The sequence below is a fragment of the Bufo bufo genome, chromosome 1 (genome assembly GCF_905171765.1).
Source record: "Bufo bufo chromosome 1, aBufBuf1.1, whole genome shotgun sequence".
Lineage (NCBI taxonomy): Eukaryota > Metazoa > Chordata > Amphibia > Anura > Bufonidae > Bufo > Bufo bufo.
This window is the reverse complement of record NC_053389.1, coordinates 424,766,552-424,787,707: the sequence shown is the minus strand read 5'-3', so window position 1 is coordinate 424,787,707 and position 21,156 is coordinate 424,766,552. Positions and strand designations below refer to the sequence as shown.

Here is a 21,156-nt window from a genome sequence, read left to right as displayed (position 1 = left end):
ACAACATACTTTAACACCCATACATAAAACATTCAATAAGACTATTTCAATCTGATTTGTGACTTCCATTCATAAAGGAAATCACCTATAGTGGGTTTTGTTGGGGTCCCTCATGGTGCTGCACAATTGTTGTTAGAGCTTTCCTTGGCAGTGCAGTCATGTGCATCTTCCCCAATCAAGGTAAAATAAATTATTATGCCAGTGTTCGTGCCTAGCACTGCCTCTCCCCACCCACCAAAACGCTCACCTTCACTTATCTGAAGTTTCCTCAGGGGTCTGTCCCCACCGGTGTCGTCCTGTTGCCTGCAGCGAAGCTCTGTCCCCTTCATGTAGGCTTAGGCTTGCTTATCTTCTCTACCCCTCTACACCCATAGGGCTCAAGTACACATGTCTCCTTTGGGTCTTAAAGGGCCAATATCCATCCACCTCAGTCTTTCTCAGGCAATGGCTGGCCACCTTACGGTATTTAAAGCACCTTGCACAAACTCTACCTGCCCTGACCTCGCTACGGTTTTGCCTGGCCCCTTGGCACTTCGCACCAGTATCTATTGACCCCCATGGGTCAGCAGCCTCTGAAAAAATACTATTCCAAGAGGTAGTGGCCCAGTAGTTTCCCAGCAGTGAAGTCCAGATCCATGCAGAGGAGTTAAAAGCTGAAGACTAGGGGGCTGTCACTGGCCATAGACCCTATAGGGAAACTATCCAGTGGGCTGCTGTCCAAGAAGTTGCATTTGCATGGGTAATGGTAATATTGATTGCTACATGTGCTACTGTCATAGCACAACAGAGTCATGGTCAAATCTGAACAAGACTAACACACAAATAAAGCGGTACCCTTACTCTTTTTTTTTTGTTAATAACATTTTATTAAAATTTAAATCGAAAATTCATTTGGGTTCTTAAGATAAGACAATGCGTAGAGAATGCATTTCAAAAAGTCCAACTATTTACAACTCATGCTAAAAGTGCTTGCAAGTGTTGACATTACATGGAGTCTATTTCATGAGGAAGATTATTATAAAGCAGAGCATGGACAGAATTATATTGTTTGGTTACGGCATTTATATGTTGTAAATGCTGTTATTTCACATTGAATGAAACCAACTGCATGTATATATATATATATATATATATATATATGTGCTCTAATCACATTTCCAAGGATTTCTATAGGTACTGTGTGGACTATCCAAATTATGTAACCCAGGAGGGTCATTTCACAGGTATTTTCACTAGGTAGCTGGAAGGCACGTAGCCCCTTTGTCCTCTCACTTCCACCAAGCTCCACTCCGGACTTCCGTTCTTGTCATGTGGTTCCAGAACAATCACTGGCTCCCCTTCTTTAATACTGACCTCATACTGGCTGCGAGCTGTAAATGAATACCCTGCAACAATCTAGAAAGTAATAAATAAGAATCAATATTCAGAATTTTTAAATTGGCCATGAATTTTGTTACAAAGACTATAGGCGAAATAGGTTTACATTTCCTCAGAGAAGAATATAATACCATTTTAGATTATAAAACACAAACATGTTTTTGAAGAATATGGCCAGAGGGGGAAACTTGATGCAAAGGCTTTCACAAGAGTAGATTTTATCTCAATTAAAAAGGTTTGTACATTAGGGTCATAGTTCTTACACCTTTTCCTGCATAAACCTGTCTGTTCACCACAGTGAAGGATACTCTGCTACAGACGTTTGAAAATTACCAAACTATGCCTGTGGTAGAACTCCATATGCCACCTGTGCAGCACCGGATTGGCCATAGACCTTACAGGGAAATTTCTCGGTGGGCCGATGCCCAGGGGGCCACCTAAAATCTCCTCACGGCCGGCCAGTGGAAGTTTTTGGGGATGTATTTTGTTTCTGCTGGCATTATTTTATGATGGACTGTGGTATTTGGCTCTGTTAGGGTGGTATAATGTGCCACAATATGGTATCGCAGGCCCTGCCTTCCATCAATTTGGAACAGACTACAAAACAGGGCCACTTTTAGTATTTTTTCCAGGGCCACTTTAAGTTCCCAGTCTGCCCCTGCACCTGTGGTCTGATGTTGGAAATAAGAGATGGAATGAGTTGAGATTTTCTTATTGTTCCAAAGTTTTGTAGTGCACTAAACCTCTGGACAAATGGGGCATCAACACTGACAATTTTTCAGATATACCCTCAACACAGAAAAGTGCCACTCTGGTTGTATAATACCAGGTTGTCAAATTTCACACAAACATTTAAAGTGGAACTGTCTTTCAGTTTATTTTTGATATACATACTGTACATTGGTATTAAACATTTTTGTAATCTACCACCCTGCCCATAAGACAAAGAGGAGGAACATACCGTATTTTTCGCTTTAAAAGACGCACCTGATGATAAGACGCACATAGATTTTTGAGGAGGAAAATAAGAAAAAAAAAATTTGAACCAAAAGGTGTGCTTTTGGTGGGTTTTGAACTAATGGTGGTCTGTGGATGGCGCACTGTTATGGGGGGACCTGTGGATGACGCACTGTTATGGGGGACCTGTGGATGACGCACTGTTTTGGGGGGGACCTGTGGATGACACTGTTATGGGGGGACCTGTGGATGACGCACTGTTATGGGGGGACCTGTGGATGACGCACTGTTATGGGGGATCTGTGGATGACGCACTTTTATGGGGGATCTGTGGATGACGCACTGTTATGAGGGGGATGTGTGGATGATACACTACTACGGGGGATGTGTGGATGACACACATATAGCATCTTATGTAATGGGGGTCACTATTCACACAGGGACAATATACTGTGACACATATGATACTGTGACCAGCATAAGATGATCTTATGCTGGTCACAGTATCATAGGTGTCACAGTATATTGTCCCTGTGCGAATAGTGACCCCCATTACACCACAGGGCACACAGTAGACTTTATATGTAAAATCTTTTAATGGCTCTGCTTTCTTCTATAACAGTACTCACTATAAAAGCAGCAGTCCGGCCAGCATGTGACGTCACTCACTCAGTCAGTCACGCTCCTGCCAGCTTCATTAATGAAGTGGGAGGAGCATGACCGAGTGAGTGACGTCACGCACCGGCTGGACCGCTGCTTTCATAGTGAGTACTGTTATAGAAGAAAGCGTGTAATGAAGCAGTTTTCATATGTACAGTCTATAATCTTCAAGCAGTGTCTCTGCTTTAAACTAGGGCAATTCTCTGTAGTAGTACAACTCACTATGAAAGCGTCAGGCAGGGCGGCATCGTAACCTCGCGATGCTCACTCATTCACGCTCTTGCTCCTCCTTCATGAATGAAGTGGGAGGAGCGTGAATGAGTGAGCATCGCGAGGTTACGATGCCGCCCTGCCTGCAGCTTTCATAGTGAGTTGTACTACTACAGAGGATTGCCCTAGGTTAAAGCAGAGATACTGCTTGAAGATTGTAGACTGTACATATGAAAATTGCTGTGAGCGGGGCCCGATGTATTACAGTACAGTGACTGCATCGGGCCCCGCCGCGAGTGTTGCCAGCCTCCGTCCCCTCCTCCCACCCCTCTGATACATCGCAGGCCGCAATGTATCAGCGTCACCAAAGTAAACATGGCAGTGTTCGCTTTATAAGACGCACTGCCATTTCCCTCCCACTTTTGGGGGGGAAAAGTGCGTCTTATAAAGCGAAAAATACGGTAAGTAAAAAAATATTTGTCATCAAACCTCAGATTAGACCCCCAATGTTAATCAGACCTCAGCACAAAGTCCCAATCAGACCTCAGATTAGACTCCCACTGATGATCAGACCCCCAGTGTTAATTAGACCTCAGATCAGACAAAAAAAAAATAATCAACTCACCTCTTCTGTTCTGGATGCCACACCTGAGATCCAGTGCTATTCCAGCCGCTCTGTGCTGTGACCCAACGTCGCACAGCGTCAGGTCACAGAGAGCGCCTACGTCCTCATGCTGTGCACAGGTCACAGCACAGCGTGCGGCACCGGCAGAAGACCAGAGAGAGGTGAGTACAGAGACGCTACAGGGAGTACTGTATTCACCGCTCCCTGGTCCTACTGTACTAATAAGCATTTCCATAATGAAAGCGCTCGTTAGTGTTGCCCCATAGGATGCACTTTTGTTTTTTTCCTCCACTTTTGGGGGGTAAAAAGTGCATCTTATAGGGCGAAAAATATGGCACTTTGTTAGGGAAAGGTGTTTCATTTTACTAGAAAACACTGTCTTAACATCTCAGTCCCTATACAATATTAAAAATAAACTTAAACGACAGTTATACTTTAATTCAAATGCTTCCACTGTGATGTGCACAGTAATGTGCCTGAATTCAGCACCTCACCGCTGCAGCTGTAAATTGCTAAGAAAAGTGATTGGTTGCAGCGGTCATGCGCTATATTCAGATGGCAGTGGGAATACTGGAACAGTCCAGTAGAGAATGGCGCTGAAGAAACTGGTGAGTATATATTAGGTTTTTTAAATTTCATGAGATTGTATGGGTTGTGGATGAAAGACCCTCTCAATACCTTGAAACATTAGCCCAGAAGAATCTCCAGCATGTATACCTAAAATGCCTAAATAATATGGGCACATTTGGCTTACCAGTAGCTGCATCAGAAATATGACGTCTGTTGCGAACTTTAAGTGGGTCTGATGTTTGTCCCACATATTGAAGATGACATAATTTGCAAGTAGCCAAGTACACAACTTCTAAAACTACCTTTAGAAGTCACGTTCTTTTTAGAACACTGCAGTATTATCATAACTCCTGGGCAGCACGCCCGCTGTCTTGGGGTCATGTTTGACTCGGATCTTTCTTTTGTTCCCCATATCCAATCATCTGCACGCTCTTGTCGTCTGCAACTCAAGAATATCTCCAGAATCCGCCCTTTTCTTATGGTGGAAACGGCCAAAACTCTTGTTGTTGCCTTGATTCATTTACGTCTTCACTACTGTAATTCATTACTAAATGGTCTCCCTCTCACTAGACTCTCCTCCTTCAGACTGCCCTAAATGCTGCAGCCAGGCTCATCTATCTGTGCACTCGCTATACTGGTGCTACTAGCCTGTGGCAGTCACTTCACTGGTTGCCTATGCACCACAGAATACAGTTCAAACTTCTCACCTTCACCCACAAAGCCCTTCACAGTGCTGCACCTCCATCAAATCCCTCATTTCCATCTACCACCCTACTCATAATCTCTGTTCTGTTAGTGAACCAAGTGTCACCACCAGTTCTGTGAGAAGGTCTGGCAGATGTTCTTCTCTACCTCTTGTATGACGTTCTTTGTTTTGGTTTCACTTTCTCATCTCCTTCCCTTCTGGCAGGTGTCACTTATTTATACTAATCGTCTTCCTTTATATTCCCTCCCATACTGCCTCACTTTGCGGTTTATACTACTTCCTGGATGAAGTGTTCACTGCTGGAGGCTGCTGCTCTTTGTTCAGATAAGTCTTTTCCTTTATTGTGTTTCCTTGCTGGCTTGATTTTAGGTGACCCTGACTCCGTCCGTATTAGGTGCAGGGAGCCGGTGGTCGTGTCCCCTCACTATTATAGGGTTTTCAGGTGTAACACAGTCTTAGGTACGTGGGCATGCAATCATCTACCATTGAGACCGTTGCATGTGCATAGCAGTCAGGGAGAGCTCTTAGGGATTTAAAGGGCTCACCTATATGCTCCTTAGTTTGGGATCAAGCCAGTCGGTCGTTGTTTTATAAGTTCCAGCTATCTGCAACTTCATCCGTGACACTAAGATTAACATCCTCCATTATTTGTACCTCTCACTCCCATCTTCAAGACTTTTCTTGAGCTGCACCAACTCTCTGGAATGCTCTGCCCCAGAATATCAGGTCAATTCTCAACTTCCCTACCTTCAAACGTGCCTTAAAAACTCATCTTTTCATCCAGGCGTATCAAGCTTTCTAAACTTACGCTTCCGCCAGTAACCCGCCTACCACCCCACCCCCAACTATTCAGACGTGAACTGATCTTCTGACAGTCCTACACACCCAAAGCACTAGCACACACACATTGGCCTACACCACTCCTTTCAGTACAAAAATGGCTGGACAACTTCATATAACAATCAACTACCTTTTGCGTCACCCCCACTCCCTCATAGCTTTGTAGGCTCTTGCGAGCAGGGCCCTCACTCCTAGTGTTTCAGTTGTATATTAGCTAGTTACGTTGTGATATCTTTTGCTTTGTACATGCACCCTCTGAATTGTAAAACGCTGCGGAATATGGTGGTATATAAATAAAAATTATTATTATTATATTATTATAACGCTAATACGTCTCTTTGTTTAATATTTTTAACTCCATTCATAACGGTCATATGACTTAGTTTCGTTTTAAAAAGTATTGTAATGTGCACATTTACGTCGGTTACGAACAAATTCTCCAAAAAAGAATATTATACATAACATGGCAGTATAATACACAGTACTGCATAATCAGTACAGTGTATTATAGAAGCGATCAAATGGTCACCTGTTAAAGTCCCCTTGTGGGACTAGTAAATAGTTAAAAAAAGGTAAATAAAGTTTTATTACATTTTTAAAAATTGTACAAGTTAAAAAATGTACTTTTTTCCATTGAAAAGCATGAATTAATGGAAAAAGTTAATTTTTTTTAACTTGTACAATCTTTTAAAATGTAATAAAACTTTATTTAAAGGGTCATGTTTTCATCAAAAAATCAATTTTAGCATATGTTACTGCAGCAGCATTATGCATAAAACAATCTTTATTTTCTTCACATAACACTGTTTTCCTTGAGTTTTTACCTTAGTTACGGCTGTTTAAACATTTACAATATGAGAACCTTCTCAAGATGGCTCCTCTGACAGTTCTCTGAGGCCAAAACTGCTTTCCCTTACTTCCCATACACACTTTCTGTAGCCAGCAGCTCCCTGACAGCCAATTAGATTGGATTACTGGGAGACACGCCTCCTCACTCTGAAGCCTAATGCAGGCATGCAGTGTGAAGGACCGCCCCTCCGTCTTGCCATAGCAACTGTCTTTTAAGGGAGCAGTGGATAGGGACAGGGGACATTAATGAAAGCTGTTATTATAAGGTAATTACAGATCTTTTGACAATCATTCACAGACTAAGGCTTCTTTCACACTCGCGTTTGGTGCGGATCCGTCTTGTATCTGCACAGACGGATCCGCACAGATAATGCAAACGCTTGTATCCGTTCATAACGGATCCGTTTGCATTAAAAAATTTTAAAAAAAGTCTAAGTCAAAACGGATCCTTCTTGACTTACATTGAAAGTCAATGGGGGACGGATCCGTTTTCAATTGCACCATATTGTGTCAGTAAAAAACGGATCCGTCCCCATAGGATCCGTTTGGCTCCGCATAGTCAGGCGGACACCAAAACGCTGCAAGCTGCGTTTTAGCGACCGCCTAAAAAAGAGAGACAAAACGCTGACAAATTGATGCATATGATCCTTATCCATTCAGAATGCATTGGGACTGAACTGATCCGTTTTGGGCCGCTTGTGAGAGCCCTGAAATGGATCTCACAAGCCGACCAAGAAACGCCAGTGTGAAAGTAGCCTAACTCAGGTATACATGTCTAATTCTAATAAACTAGCAAATAAAATAAAAATATGACAGTTACCCTTTAACTTTTTTTTACTATTTATTAATATCAAAAATAAATGATGATATAATTTCAATATCACATATTTGGTATCACTCCACATATTTGGTATCACTGCGGCTGTAACAAAAAACACAAAGCAAGTATTGCTGGTTTTTGCTTACTTGCCACTAAAAATAAAGAATAAGGCCTCTTTCACACTACGGGTTTTTTTTTCCGTTTTGCGGGCCGTTTTTTGCGTTCCATATATGGAACCATTTATTTCAATGGTTCCGCAAAAAAAAAAACGTAATGTACTCCGTATGCATTCCGTTTCCGTATTTCCGATTTTCCGTTCCGTTGAAAGATAGAACATGTCCTATTGCCCGCAAATCACGTTCCGTGGCTCTATTCAAGTCAATGGGTCCGCAAAAAAAACGGAACACATACGGAAATGTATCCGTATGTCTTCCGTATCCGTTCCGTTTTTGCGGAACCATCTATTGAAAATGTTATGCCCAGCCCAATTTTTTCTATGTAATTACTGTATATGCCATACGGAAAAATGGAACGGAAACTGAAACTCAACGGAAACAAAAAAACAGAACAACGGATCCGTGAAAAACGGACCGCAAAACACTGAAATAGCCATATGGTAGTGTGAAAGAGGCCTAAGAAGCTATAAAAGAATATTATGTACCCCAAAACTATACCAATGAAAACTACAAGTTGTCCAGCAAAAAACAAGCCCTTATACAGGTATATATCGATACAAAAATGTTAAAAAAAAATATATAAAAAGTTACAAAAAAATTAAATGTTACAGCTCTTCCCATATCTTGCATTGCACCCAGCTGGCTGAGCATGGACACTCTGAGGTTGGTTTTCAAAGCGAGAAAGCAATGAAGATGGTGATCTTACAGCTTTGCCCTGGGTCTCTTGGCACATGGTGTGGTATTGTACAGTCCCTATTAGTCACGGTATTGCAGTACCCCGGAAGAGGGTACTTGAAAATTGTTCTTGATATGATGTTATTTAATCTGTTCATGCTTTGTATGTATTCCCAAAAGCTGTCTGTAGATGGCACTGTTTAGTTATTTATGACATAACTCAGAACAAGGAAGCTAACCCTGCCTTCCCTGAGGGGGGAGCTTTTTTAGTGAGTATGATATCAGACACTTTAATTTTTTAACTTTGCCTGTTGGCATTCATCATGTAGACAAAGTTAATACAAGACACTTACTAATGTATTGTGATTGTCCATATTGCCTCCTTTGCTGGCTTGATTCATTTTTCCATTAGATTATACACTGCTAGTATCCTGGGGTTATGGCCACAGCAGCAGCAGCACAGATATGAGGTGGCCTGGATGAGAGCTGCCACAGTCCCAGCCAACAGATCAGGCTGGCGCTTTTTCCTATAGTGTGCAAGCACTACCACCACTGCTGGATTGCAGAGTAGTCGTAACCCCTGGATGTGAGCAGTGTATAATGCGATGAAAAATGAATCAAGCCAGCAAAGGAGGCAATATGGACAATACATTAGTAAGTGCCTTGTATTAACTTTCTGTACATGATAAATGCCATTTGCTGAAGGGACACAACCCCTTTAAGGCAGACGTTAGTTCAGTTCAGCTGGGGTGATCATATGTCCTCTTTTCTCCGGACATGTCCTCTTTTTGGGACTTAAACAAAATGTCCGGCAGGGATTTCATAAATGACCAGGAAAGTCCAGGATTCTCAAGGAGGATGCAATATTTGTTTTTTACTGTCAGTGATTTTATACGGGAGGCCGGGGAGCGGTGAGTGTAATGCTGCTAGTGCTGTTATTACTCACCACTCCCTGGTCTTCTGCTATGGGTTCTGTGCTGTATCCTGACAGCGTTCAGCATGAGTACATAGTGAGCAATTTAAGGTCAGTACACAGCTGCAGGAGGAGCGCACAGGATCTCCAGAGCGCCAGTGCCTTCCAGAAGGGGAGAGACAAGTTTTATTTCTTTATTTTTGTCTGATCTGAGTTCTGATTTATGGGATCTGGGGGGGAGAGGGGTTATAGGGACCATGACTTTGGGGTCCGATCTGAGGTCCAATTTAAAAGATTGAGGGGGGCATAGGGACCATGACTTTGGGGTCTGATTGATGTGGGGGGATGTTAACAGGGGCCATGACTTTTGGGTGTTATCTGAGGTCTGATTTAAAGCATGGGGGATTATAGGGGCCATGACTTTGGGGTCTGATTTAAGGGATGGAAGGATGGGGGTTTCAGGAGCTATGAATTTGGGGTCTGATCTGAAGTCTTATTTAAAGGGGTTGTCCGGGCTTTTAATATTGACGACCTGTGAGATGGGGAAACAGCTCTTCTTGTCTGAACACTGTTTGTGTGATTAAATTAAATGTTTTGGACTGACATTCTGCTGTTTGGCCACAAGATGCCGCTGTTTCCGAACACAGCTACAGACTGTACATATATCTCCATATTCATAAGAGGGGTGGAGTTACAAGTCTGGAGAGGAAGCCAGCAGCCATCTTAGAAGGAGGCTGTGAGAGACACTGAGAGACTGTGTGAGCAGTGAATCCGACGGCAGCCAGGTGTGAGAGTGACCAGAGCTGCAGCTAAGTGAAGCTGATCGTGTCCAAGACCCTGATCCTGTCCAGAGGAAGGAAGATTGCTGCCAGGAACGCTGATGAGAGCAGAGGAACAAAGCTACATACACTGCGGTACCGCATGCTTGTTGGAGAGACATTTGTTCTGTTCAGAGTCACCAGCGGTTGCAAAGCAGACCCGCGTCGATAAGATTGTGCACGCACCTCATTACAGTGTTGGCGCCTAGAGACTGAGACCAGGGCGGTAGTTAGTTATTTAGGGTTTCTGTTTGTGTCAGGCCACAAGTATTATACTGTTCATTGCAAAGACTCCATAATTTAAGTGGACATTTCACCTTGGAGAGCTGATAAATCCCCACAAACTCAAGCCAGGCTGGCGTTTTGCTCATAAGGAATACTCGGGCACGTGCTACAGGACCAGTTATGGGAGGGTAGATGGGTAGATCTGTGTAAGATTGTAAGCTGTTGTGCTGCACCACAGGCTAGCCTGTACCGCACACCCATACAATGATTCTTGTTCTTTTTGGGTAATAACAGGTAAGGTGTGGCAGAATAGTTGTGCCCGCCAGTAGGTAAATTACAGCATTTTCCTCCTGCATCCATTGGAGGGCGCCGTGTTGTGCAGCACAAGGGTCTCAGCCTTCGGGCTGGGTATATGTAAATTTATCTTATGTTCCCAGCATTTGTGGTTGTGTTCATTAACACGTTTTAGTAAAATTCTGTCGAAAGCTGGTGTTGGAGTTGCTTTCCTCGTTCGTGACTTCGCTGTATCCTGGGGAGCCCACCCTGGTACACGGCTTACAGACCTATCCTCAGGATATGTCATCAATATCAGATCGGCGGGGATCCGGCACCTCCGACGATCAGCTGTATGAGGAGACTGTGCGTACTGTGTGTGCCTGCCATCTGCAGTCTCTCTTCCTGCTCACTCCTGCTGTCTATGGCAAAGCAGTAGCGAGCAGGATGAACAATGTGAGATGGCACGTACACATTGCGCACACCTTCACTTCATAGATCTGATCAGCGGGGGTGCTGGGTGTCAGACCCCTGCCAATCTAATATTGATGACCTATCTTGAGGATACGTCATCAGTATTAAAAGCCCGGAGAACCCCTTTAATACTGGTGTCTTCTTATATAGCAGAGGAGGCTGCACACCCCTGACCAAAGATGTCTACACATATGGATCAAGACCAAATGGAGAAGAAAAGGAAAGTGAACAACTCAAATCCGTAGAGCCATCACTTGTAAGTCACTTCATTAGAAAATAGAGTCCCTCGAAATCAATTTCGGGGAAGCTGTGTCCTCTTTTTTGAAAACCAAAATATGGTCACCTTCTCCAGAAGAAAAATCATTCCTGTTGCGAGAACAATCCCTGAGGAAAAGCTGGATAAGACCTTCATACTGTCCAGGATCACAAAGATGAGTGGTATTTACTGCTTATAGCCGATATAGAGACTTTGCTACTTGTGGAACAGTTAACGGTACCTTTCACACTTATATAACGGTTTTACCGACTATTTGTCTGGAAACTGAAGAGCTAATTGTAAGACTTTTTCCCTGTTGACGGTTTGCAACCCTGGTGCATACCACACTTTCTTGCTATGTGTGTGTTACGGTAGGTAAGATAAGGGAAGGAAACAGAACACGGCAAAGCAAACAAAACAACTGACTAGGCCCCAAATGCTAGGGAACAAGGGGGTCACCTCCTAGCAATCCCTAAAACACTTTCCCTAAACTGCTATGCCCATGTGCATATCTGGATGGTAGATATGCACATGCCCACGTACCTAAGATTTAAACACACTGAGTCAAACCCTCAGCTGTAGGCAAGAGGGAAAGAGGCACTCAGCTCCTTCCACAACCGAAGGAGCTAGCGTCTCCCTAGAGGTCTAGTCAAAACAGATACAGAAGGAAAAAGGGAAAAGGACTTATCTAGAGATGAGTTGGAGCCGACGATCCACCATCCTTCCAGAGCTCACACCAGGCAGAACTATAACCTGCAAAGGCTATAGGGAGAGGGAGGAATAAATAGCCTCACCAATTACCTAAAGAACAACACCTGGGAGGAGGTGGGATTCTGCTCAAACCCACAACAAAACAAACTGTCAGATCGAGTCACGTGCAGCAATTCTGAAAGATCTCCTCATAACACCCACAGGGCAGGGCGTGACAGTGTGTGGGTGGTATGTAGTCTGGGACATCTACCACATTGTTGAGAGTTTTGCACGCCTGTGATCATCCTGGAAAAGTTGCAAAGTGTTTAGCTCAGGAACTACTACTCCTATTGACATTATTATTATTTACCTACAGTTAATACAGCTATTGGGAAGAGTCTATACTGCGACTTGCCTTGGAACTGCGTCTTGATACAATTGGATCTACTACAACTCCCATTCTGCACTTTAGTAAAAAGAGATGATTATCTTTCACAGTTGGCCTGGTTATTGACTCCAGCACCATTGACCAGCAACAGCACCTACATCTCCTGCTTTGCACCTGCACCAAACCCACAATACCAATGGCCCCCAACTACCATCATGCAGGAGTTCCAACATTAGGGTGTGCCTTTCTAGTTAAGAAAGGATGCGCCCTACTATCACTGGCTTAGCCCTTGGGAGCATCGTTGTGAGGATTGCCACTGTGAATAAGTACTGCAGACACAGCCACTAAAACCCCCATATTCCGATCCACTCCTCCCAGGCCCCAGGGCATCTCCTAATATCTTCCTCATAGCACACAATTGCACATTCTTATAGGATGTACAGGCTAGGTCCCCTTCCATCCAGCCTCCACTCCTCTGCAGTGCTCAGCTATAGATGCCCTCACTTGGACATGAAGCGGTGCACCTTTATGGCTAGTGCCACACACTTCTACTGTGTTACCTCCGTTCTAGACTCCAGTCTCACTTGTTCCAGTTTTCCTGCAGTCTCCATCTGATTACGAATCTCTCTACACTCCTCTCCCCCTTTATCCCAACTGAGGAACTCGCAGCTAAAATGGGGATGCCCTCACTCTGATCCTATAACTCTGCCAGTTCCTGGCAGTTAACTCTTTCCCTGCCACCAGTGTTTAATACATTTCAGTATAACAGTGTGGACCCCTCACCTATTTCAGTGTGGAACCCCCTTCAATGTTCATCACATCTTGCCCAAAGGATATGACTCTCCCAAAGTGCTGGCCTCTCCATAACTTCGGCAGATCTTCCACCAGTTCTTGCTGTCTTACAGTTAGACCTTTTTCTAAGCCTAAAACACGCAAAATGTCCCCTTCCCCATCCATGCCACGTGCAATTTTTTAGAACTGGCGTGAAAAGTCGCAGATTGTGGTGCAACTAGCTGTTACACTGCAATCTGCACTTTAAATACACCTAATGTAGGTGTATTTTAGCTTAATAAATGACCCCATAGTGTTTATGGCCAGCTTTAGCCATATATGAGGCAGGGGCGTCGTGAGGTCAAAACATTCGGGGCTGTAACTTTTAATCAGAGCTTATCTCTTTACTATCTTACACTCAGCTCTGGTAACAGGCCGTGCGGGCTCCTCCCACTAGGTGGCCCAGGCGCGTGACGTCAGTGAGTGAGCGCTGCCGCCCGCACTGCCTGTTACTGGAGCTGAGTGTAAGGTAGTAAAGAGATGAGCGCTGATTTAGGCCCCCTGCACACGATCAGGATTGCGTGCGGATTTTCCGCGCGGATTTGCGTGCGGAAAATCCGCACCGTAGGTCATGTCCATTGTATTCTATGAGAATTTGAAATTCTCAATGCACACGAGGCGGATTTTTTCCGCGCGGATTTTGACCTGCGGTGCGGATTTTAAAATCCGCGACATGTCAATAAATTTTTTTTTTCCTGACCGGATTTTCTTCATTCACTTAGTGAAATCCGCATGCGGAAAATCCGCACCGAATCCGCACCAAATCCGCACGCAAATCCGTATGCAAATCCGCACCAATTAATGCGGATTGACCGCACAGATTTGCCTGCGAACACCTGCGGATTTCAGTGCGGATTCTCCGCACATGAATCCTGAACGTGTGCATGTACCCTTAAAGTTAAAGTTACTGCAGGATATGGATTACAGTTTATAAATGTATACTCCTGTGAGCGGCGGGGAGGCGGATCTGTGGATGGCACTGTTATGGATGATCTATGGGGTTGCCCAGACGGCTAGGCCCTTCACTGTAGTTATTAACCCTATTCAGCAGTCCCCCATTCACTGAAGGAGGGACTGCTGAAAGGGGTTAATAACTACTGTGAAGGCCCCCCCCCCCGGTTGCAATGAGGGCGTGGCTTAATGGGGTGGGGCGTGGCTTCATTTGGGCTCGTGCCCCGGATGTCTTCAGACCCTAGCAATGCCCCTGATATGAGGGCAGCACAGTGAGTGAGGAACGTCTTCACAGCACAGGATTAGGGAAAACATTTTATCATTAAGGCCTCTTTCACACGAACGATACAGATTGTGTCAGGATGCGTTCAGTGAAACTCGCACCGTTTTGCACACAATTCTGTCAGTTTTGTCTGCAATTGCGTTTAGTATGCAATCAGTTTTGATGCGTTTTCACACTCGTGAAAAAAACCCTGAAGATTTACAAACAACATCTCCTAGCAACCATCAGTGAAAAACACATTGCATCCGGACTCAATGCGTTTTCACCGAAGCCCCATTCACTTCTATGGGGCCAGGGCTACGTGAAAAACACAGAATATAGAACATGCTGCGATTCTCATGCAACGCAGAACTGATGCATGAAAAACAATGCTCATGTGCACAGACCCATTGAAATGAATGGGCCAGGATTCAGTGCGGGTGCTATGCGCTCACTTCACACATTGCACTCTTGCAGAAAACTCGCCATGTAAAAGAGGCCTAAAAAGTACAAAATCAATAAATAAAGTATATTGGAAAATGTTCATTATCACTTGCCCTACACATTTGACAAAACAAAAAAGAAATGGCAGTTACACTTTAAGCAGAGAAAATTACAGAACTGCTTAGATTTAATCTGGAAAGCTTCAAAGGAAATGAGCATTCACATACAAACTGTAGTGTAGGAAATATTATACCCTAGACCAGAGATCAGCAACCATCGGCACTCCAGCTGCTGTGAAACTACAGTTCCCAGCATGCACACTTACTTATCCGTCTTTGCAACTCCCATAGAAGTGAAAGGAGGATTCTGGGAGTTGTAGTTCCAGAACAGCTGGAGTGCTGGAGGTTGCTGATCCTGTCCTAGAGACTCTTCTATATATTCAGCTTACCTGGAAGGCTGCATTGATTTCCTGGGGCTGTGAGATTGGATATGGGCACACCGGGGCAGTTACAGAACGTTTCTTTGCAGTCTTCATAGCCTCTGGGGAACTTTGAGTATGTGTTGGACTTTGTGAAAGTGTTGGACGGTGTGTTTCTTGGTATGGCTGCAGTTTGCTGCAGGGAACATATCCCCTCAGTCCTGTTTTTTTTTTTTATTAAAAAAGGAAAATATTAAAAAAGAAACAAACATAAAAGTCCAAACAGATGTGAGGTGTCGACATCAGTATCAACACTAGCGGCAAGGAACTCCGGCAGGCTGTTCCGGCGGGTGAACAGCCTGTCGGATCCGTGTTGCCGCTAGTGCACGTGTGCCCCCGGACTACCGCTCCAGCCCCATTGACTATAGTGGGGGCGGGCCGGAGTTCCGGCGGCAGCACGGCAAACATGCCGAGAGGCAGCCGGAATAAAACTATGACATGTCAATAGGGCCGGAGCCGCAGTCCGGGGGGACGCGTGCACTAGCGGCAGCACGGATTCGACAGGCTGTTCACACGCTGGAACAGCCTGCCTGAGTTCCTTGCCGCTAGTGTGAAACTAGCCTAACAGAAATAGTTCATGCACATGTGATCATTTTGTCGTAACTCTGCATATATTTCATATATCTTTATAATCCAGCTGACTATGCCTTATCAATCAATGGAGCAACCTACAGTACTGCTTGCATAGTCAAGGCCTGACGCCATGCTGATATTTACAATACTCTTGTATATCACTCCTCCATCTATACGTAGTTTTAGTGTCAGTTAGTACAGGTTTTTACATGTGTACAAACATGGAAAATTTGATATAATTGGTCATTGCTAAGGGTGGGTTCACATCACGTTTTTGCCATCCGTTTAACGTATACAGAAAAAGTATACAGTACGTTAATTGATGCCTCAGACTGATGCCATACTGTGGTATCCGTTCACCATAGAGTTCCGTTGTAAAAAAAAAAAAATGCATACATTAAGATATACAGGTTTTTTTAACCGGACTCTGTAGCACACCACCTTTTTGTATTTTTTACAACGTATACGTTAAACGGATGGAAAAAACATTATGTGAACCCAGCCAAAGTTGTTTTTTCCAGTATCTATGAATGATTTCTTTCCACTCTGTAGTACATTTAAAGGGGTTTTTCTGTTTTAGCAATTCAAGTTTTTTTTTATTATAATATAAAAAGTTATGGAACTTTCTAATATACTTTGTTTATGAATTACTCATGGTTATCAAGATATTTTGCTTGAGTTCAGTGGATAGGAGTCCATATTCTCCATCCAGAGGAAGAAAATCTGCCCTGGTCATGTGATGAGCACACAGGTGCACAGCTCTGATACTGTATACAATAAATGTAATTAGCTGAGCACCTGTTGATCAGCACATGACCAGGACAGATTCTTTTCTCTGAATTCTAATCAATGACTGAAAGCAGAGATATCAAAAAGAGGAGGAATTGTACACAAATTATAACAAAATCGCATACATGTTCACTATACAATAAATAAGGCTACTTTCACACTGGCGTTTTGTCTTTCAGTTTCTGAGATCCGTTTCAGGGCTCTCACGAGTTGTCCAAAATGAATCAGTTTTGCCCTAATGCATTCTGAATGGAAAAGGATCCGCTCAGAATGTATCAGTTTGCCTCCGTTCAGTCGCCATTCCGCTCTGGAGGCGGACACCAAAACGCTGCGTGCAGCTTTTTGGTGTCCGTCTGACGAAACTGAGCCAAACGGATCCGTTTTCTATGACACAATTTTGCACAATAGAAAACGTATCCGTCCCCCATTGACTTTCAATGGTGTTCAAGACGGATCCGTCTTGGCTATGTTAAAGGGTTTCTATCACTTCGTATGCCATAATTAGCTCTCAGACACTAGCGATCCGCTAGTGTCTGCTCTGGCCAACCATCCTAATATAAGAGCTTTTTGGGCAGCCGTTTTGCTAAAAAAATAACTTTTATAAATATGCTAATGAGCCTCTAGGTGCTATGTGGGCGTCATTAGCACCTAGAGGCTCCGTCTACCTTCATACACAGCCACCGCCCAGCGCGTCCCTCCAGCCCGCCCATCTCCTGATGAATGCGATCCTCCGTGTGACGCAACGGACGAATTCTCGCGCATGCGCCGTGCGCGGCTGTATTCGGCGCATGCGCAGAGAATGTCTGACCGCTTTCCTGCTCAGACATCTCCACTGCGCCTGCGCCGATGACGTCATAGTGCTCCAAGGAACAGGCGCAGTGGAGATGTCTGAGCAGGGAAGCGGTCAGACATTCTCTGCGCATGCGCCGAATACAGCCGCGCACGGCGCATGCGCGAGAATTCGTCCGTTGCGTCACACGGAGGATCGCATTCATCAGGAGATGGGCGGGCTGGAGGGACGCGCTGGGCGGTGGCTGTGTATGAAGGTAGACGGAGCCTCTAGGTGCTAATGACGCCCACATAGCACCTAGAGGCTCATTAGCATATTTATAAAAGTTATTTTTTTAGCAAAACGGCTGCCCAAAAAGCTCTTATATTAGGATGGTTGGCCAGAGCAGACACTAGCGGATCGCTAGTGTCTGAGAGCTAATTATGGCATACAAAGTGATAGAAACCCTTTAAAGATAATACAAACGGATCCGTTCTGAACGGATTCAGACGGTTGTATTATCTTAACAGATCCGTCTGTGCAGATCCATGACGGATCCGCACCAAACGCGAGTGTGAAAGTAGCCTAAGCCTTATGCATTGAGCCTGGAAGGCCAGTGTAGACTCTATGACAGTTTACAAGGATGTTTAATGGTAAAGCTCTGTTTACACTGGTGGCATCTGATAGCATTACACGATCAAGGAAATATATGACTGTTTCTTTTTAGGATCAGTTGACTTATAATGGGTCTGTCAGGTTTACATCTTAACCAGGTGGAATAGAGCAGCAGCAAACTAACCAACACTGCAGGTAGTAAATATGAGGCATATTAGCCCTGTCCCTGCCCTTAGAATGCCCACACCCACCTGGGAAAGCCTACACCAGGGATCAGCAACCTTCGGCACTCCAGCTGCTGTGAAATTACAACTCCTAGCATGCAAACATGCTTGGCTGCTAACTTCCATAGAAGTGAATGAATCATTCTGGGAGCTGAACAGCTGGAGGTTGCTGTTACCTCACCTACACCTTACATAAACGCCACCCATTTTCAGCCCGACACAGACCAAAATTGTCAGGACTGTGTCTAAAAATTTTGGGCAGTCGGCGCAAACTTGAGACTTTTGGCAGACTGTTCCAATTTGCCTGTTATGACCAACCTACATTTGATAGAATGGAACCATTATGACTCTTAAAGAGGGTTTCCTTAGTGGCGTCGCCAGGGGGGGGCCAGAGGGGGCCACGGCCCCCCCTACATCATGCTGTGCCCCCCCAACTAAAATGACCCCCCCCCCCCCAAGTGAGCAGCCGCCGCCGGGCACAGGGAGATGAGCGCTTCCATTGCGCTTATCTCCATTGTAAACTGCCTGTGCCAGCGGAGGTGCAGGGGAGGGAGAGGCGTGTCCCTTCCCCTTCCTCTGATAGGCCGCAGGCAGGCCCGAAGTGGAGGAGAGGCCCCGCCCCCTAATTGCTCCTGTTTATCTTTCTAAAGCTAAAGGACCTTTGATGATGTCATCACAGGTCCTGTAAGGGAACTGCACAGTGTAAAGTGTAGTTCCCAGGTTAGAACAGTGCATCTGCCAGGACCTGTGATGACATCATCTTCAACATCACAGGTCCTGCAGAATCTAGCAAAGGAACTGCACCAAAAATGGTGTAGTTCCTAGGTTTCAAAGGTACATCTGCCAGGACCTGTGATGACATCATCACAGGTCCTTCAACCCCTAACTGCAAGTATTAGAAGTTCACAAGCAGCTCTGCATTGATCCATACAGACTGGAATGGAGAGGTAAGAGGAGGTCCTCCACTTCTCATCATTTACCCCCCCCCCCCCCCATGCCCTGTTTTTATTCATTGCTCACTCATGTATAATACTTCAGACAGTTACAGTGACCACTACCTCATGTACCTCACACACAGTGACCATAGTGTATAACTGACCACATATTTCTATAAACACTGCATCCACAGTATTATACCTTGTATGCCTCACATCTATATATATATATACACATACACACTGCATATATTAAACAGTATTATAGATGCAATATGTACAGATATATAGTATATACCGCAGTGCACTGATATGTGAGGTATGAGGTATAATAGATGCTGTGTGTACAGATATCAGTACACTTCTGTATATACTATATATGTGAGGTACGAGATATAATAGATGCAGTGTGTACAGATATATAGTATATACAGCAGTGTACTGATATCTGAGGTACGAGGTGTCAATACACTGCTGTATTTACTATATACCTGTACACACTGCATCTATTATACCTCGTACCTCACATATTACACTACTGTATATACTGTATACCTGTATACACTGCATATATTATACCCCGTACCTCACATATCAGTATACTGCTGTATATACTATATACCTGTACACACTGCATCTATTATACCCTGTACCTCACATATCAGAACACTAGGGAATATACTATATACCTGTACACACTGCATATATTATACCGCGTACCTCACATAACTGTACACTGCTGTATATAATATACATCTGCATCTATTATACCTCTTTTGTGTGCCAGGGCTGTTTTGTAATCCCAATCCGGCCCTGATGGCATAAATTATAAAACGCAGCAGCAAGAATAGTTCATGGAACAAAGGGAGGGGCTATAAAAGGGGAATGGGGGCCCAATTTAGATTCCTGCTATGGGGCCCAGTGATTTTTATGTACGCCCCTGGCTGCAGGCACTAGGCCAGCAGCCTATCAGAGGCCGGCGCAATGACGTCATCGTGCCGCCTGAGCCTTACATTACAGCGTGGGACACAGGAAGAGGCTGCATCGCATCGCTGACACTTAGGTAAGTATAAGTGTTTTTTTTTTTTTTTTTTTTACAATAGTGTTACTGGCACATTGGGGGGGCTTATTACAATACTGGCACATGATGATGGGGGGGACTTAATACTGGTACATGATGATGAGGGGGGACTTAATACTGGTACATGATGATGAGGGGGGACTTAATACTGGCACATGATGATGGGGGGGACTTAATACTGGCACATGATGATGGGGGGGACTTAATACTGGCACATGATGATGGGGGGGACTTAATACTGGCACATGATGATGGGGGGGGACTTAATACTGGCACATGATGATGGGGGGGACTTAATACTGACACATGATGATGGGGGGACTTAATACTGGAACATGGGGGGGCTTAATACTGGCGCGTGATGGGGGGCTTATTACTGGCACGTGATGGGGGGCTTATTACTGGCACGTGATGGGGGGCTTATTACTGGCATGTGATGGGGGGCTTATTACTGGCACGTGATGGGGGGCTTATTACTGGCACGTGATGGGGGCTTATTACTGGCACATGATGGGGGGCTTATTACTGGCACGTGATGGGGGCTTATTACTGGCACGCGATGGGGGCTCTTGTTACTGGCACGTTATTGAGGGCACTTATTACTGGCACATTATTGGTGGGCACTATAGGGGCATCTACTGAGGCCACAAAGAAGGGGTGTTTTATATGGGAGGCTCTGTACAGTAGCATTTTATACTGGGA

General features: G+C 44.5%; 1 protein-coding gene across 1 annotated transcript in view; it reads right to left on the bottom strand.

The window, feature by feature from the left end:
• Positions 1–865: 865 nt before the first annotated feature.
• Positions 866–21,156, bottom strand: part of ARHGEF37 (Rho guanine nucleotide exchange factor 37) — a 117,341-nt gene continuing 97,050 nt past the window's right edge. Inside the window, exons 14-15 of the mRNA XM_040406546.1 lie at positions 15,439–15,629; positions 866–1,395 (exon numbers count right to left, since the gene is read on the bottom strand). Coding sequence (XP_040262480.1) covers positions 1,213–1,395; positions 15,439–15,629 — 374 coding nt within the window. The 3' untranslated portion in view covers positions 866–1,212. The remainder of the gene's footprint in view (positions 1,396–15,438; positions 15,630–21,156) is intronic.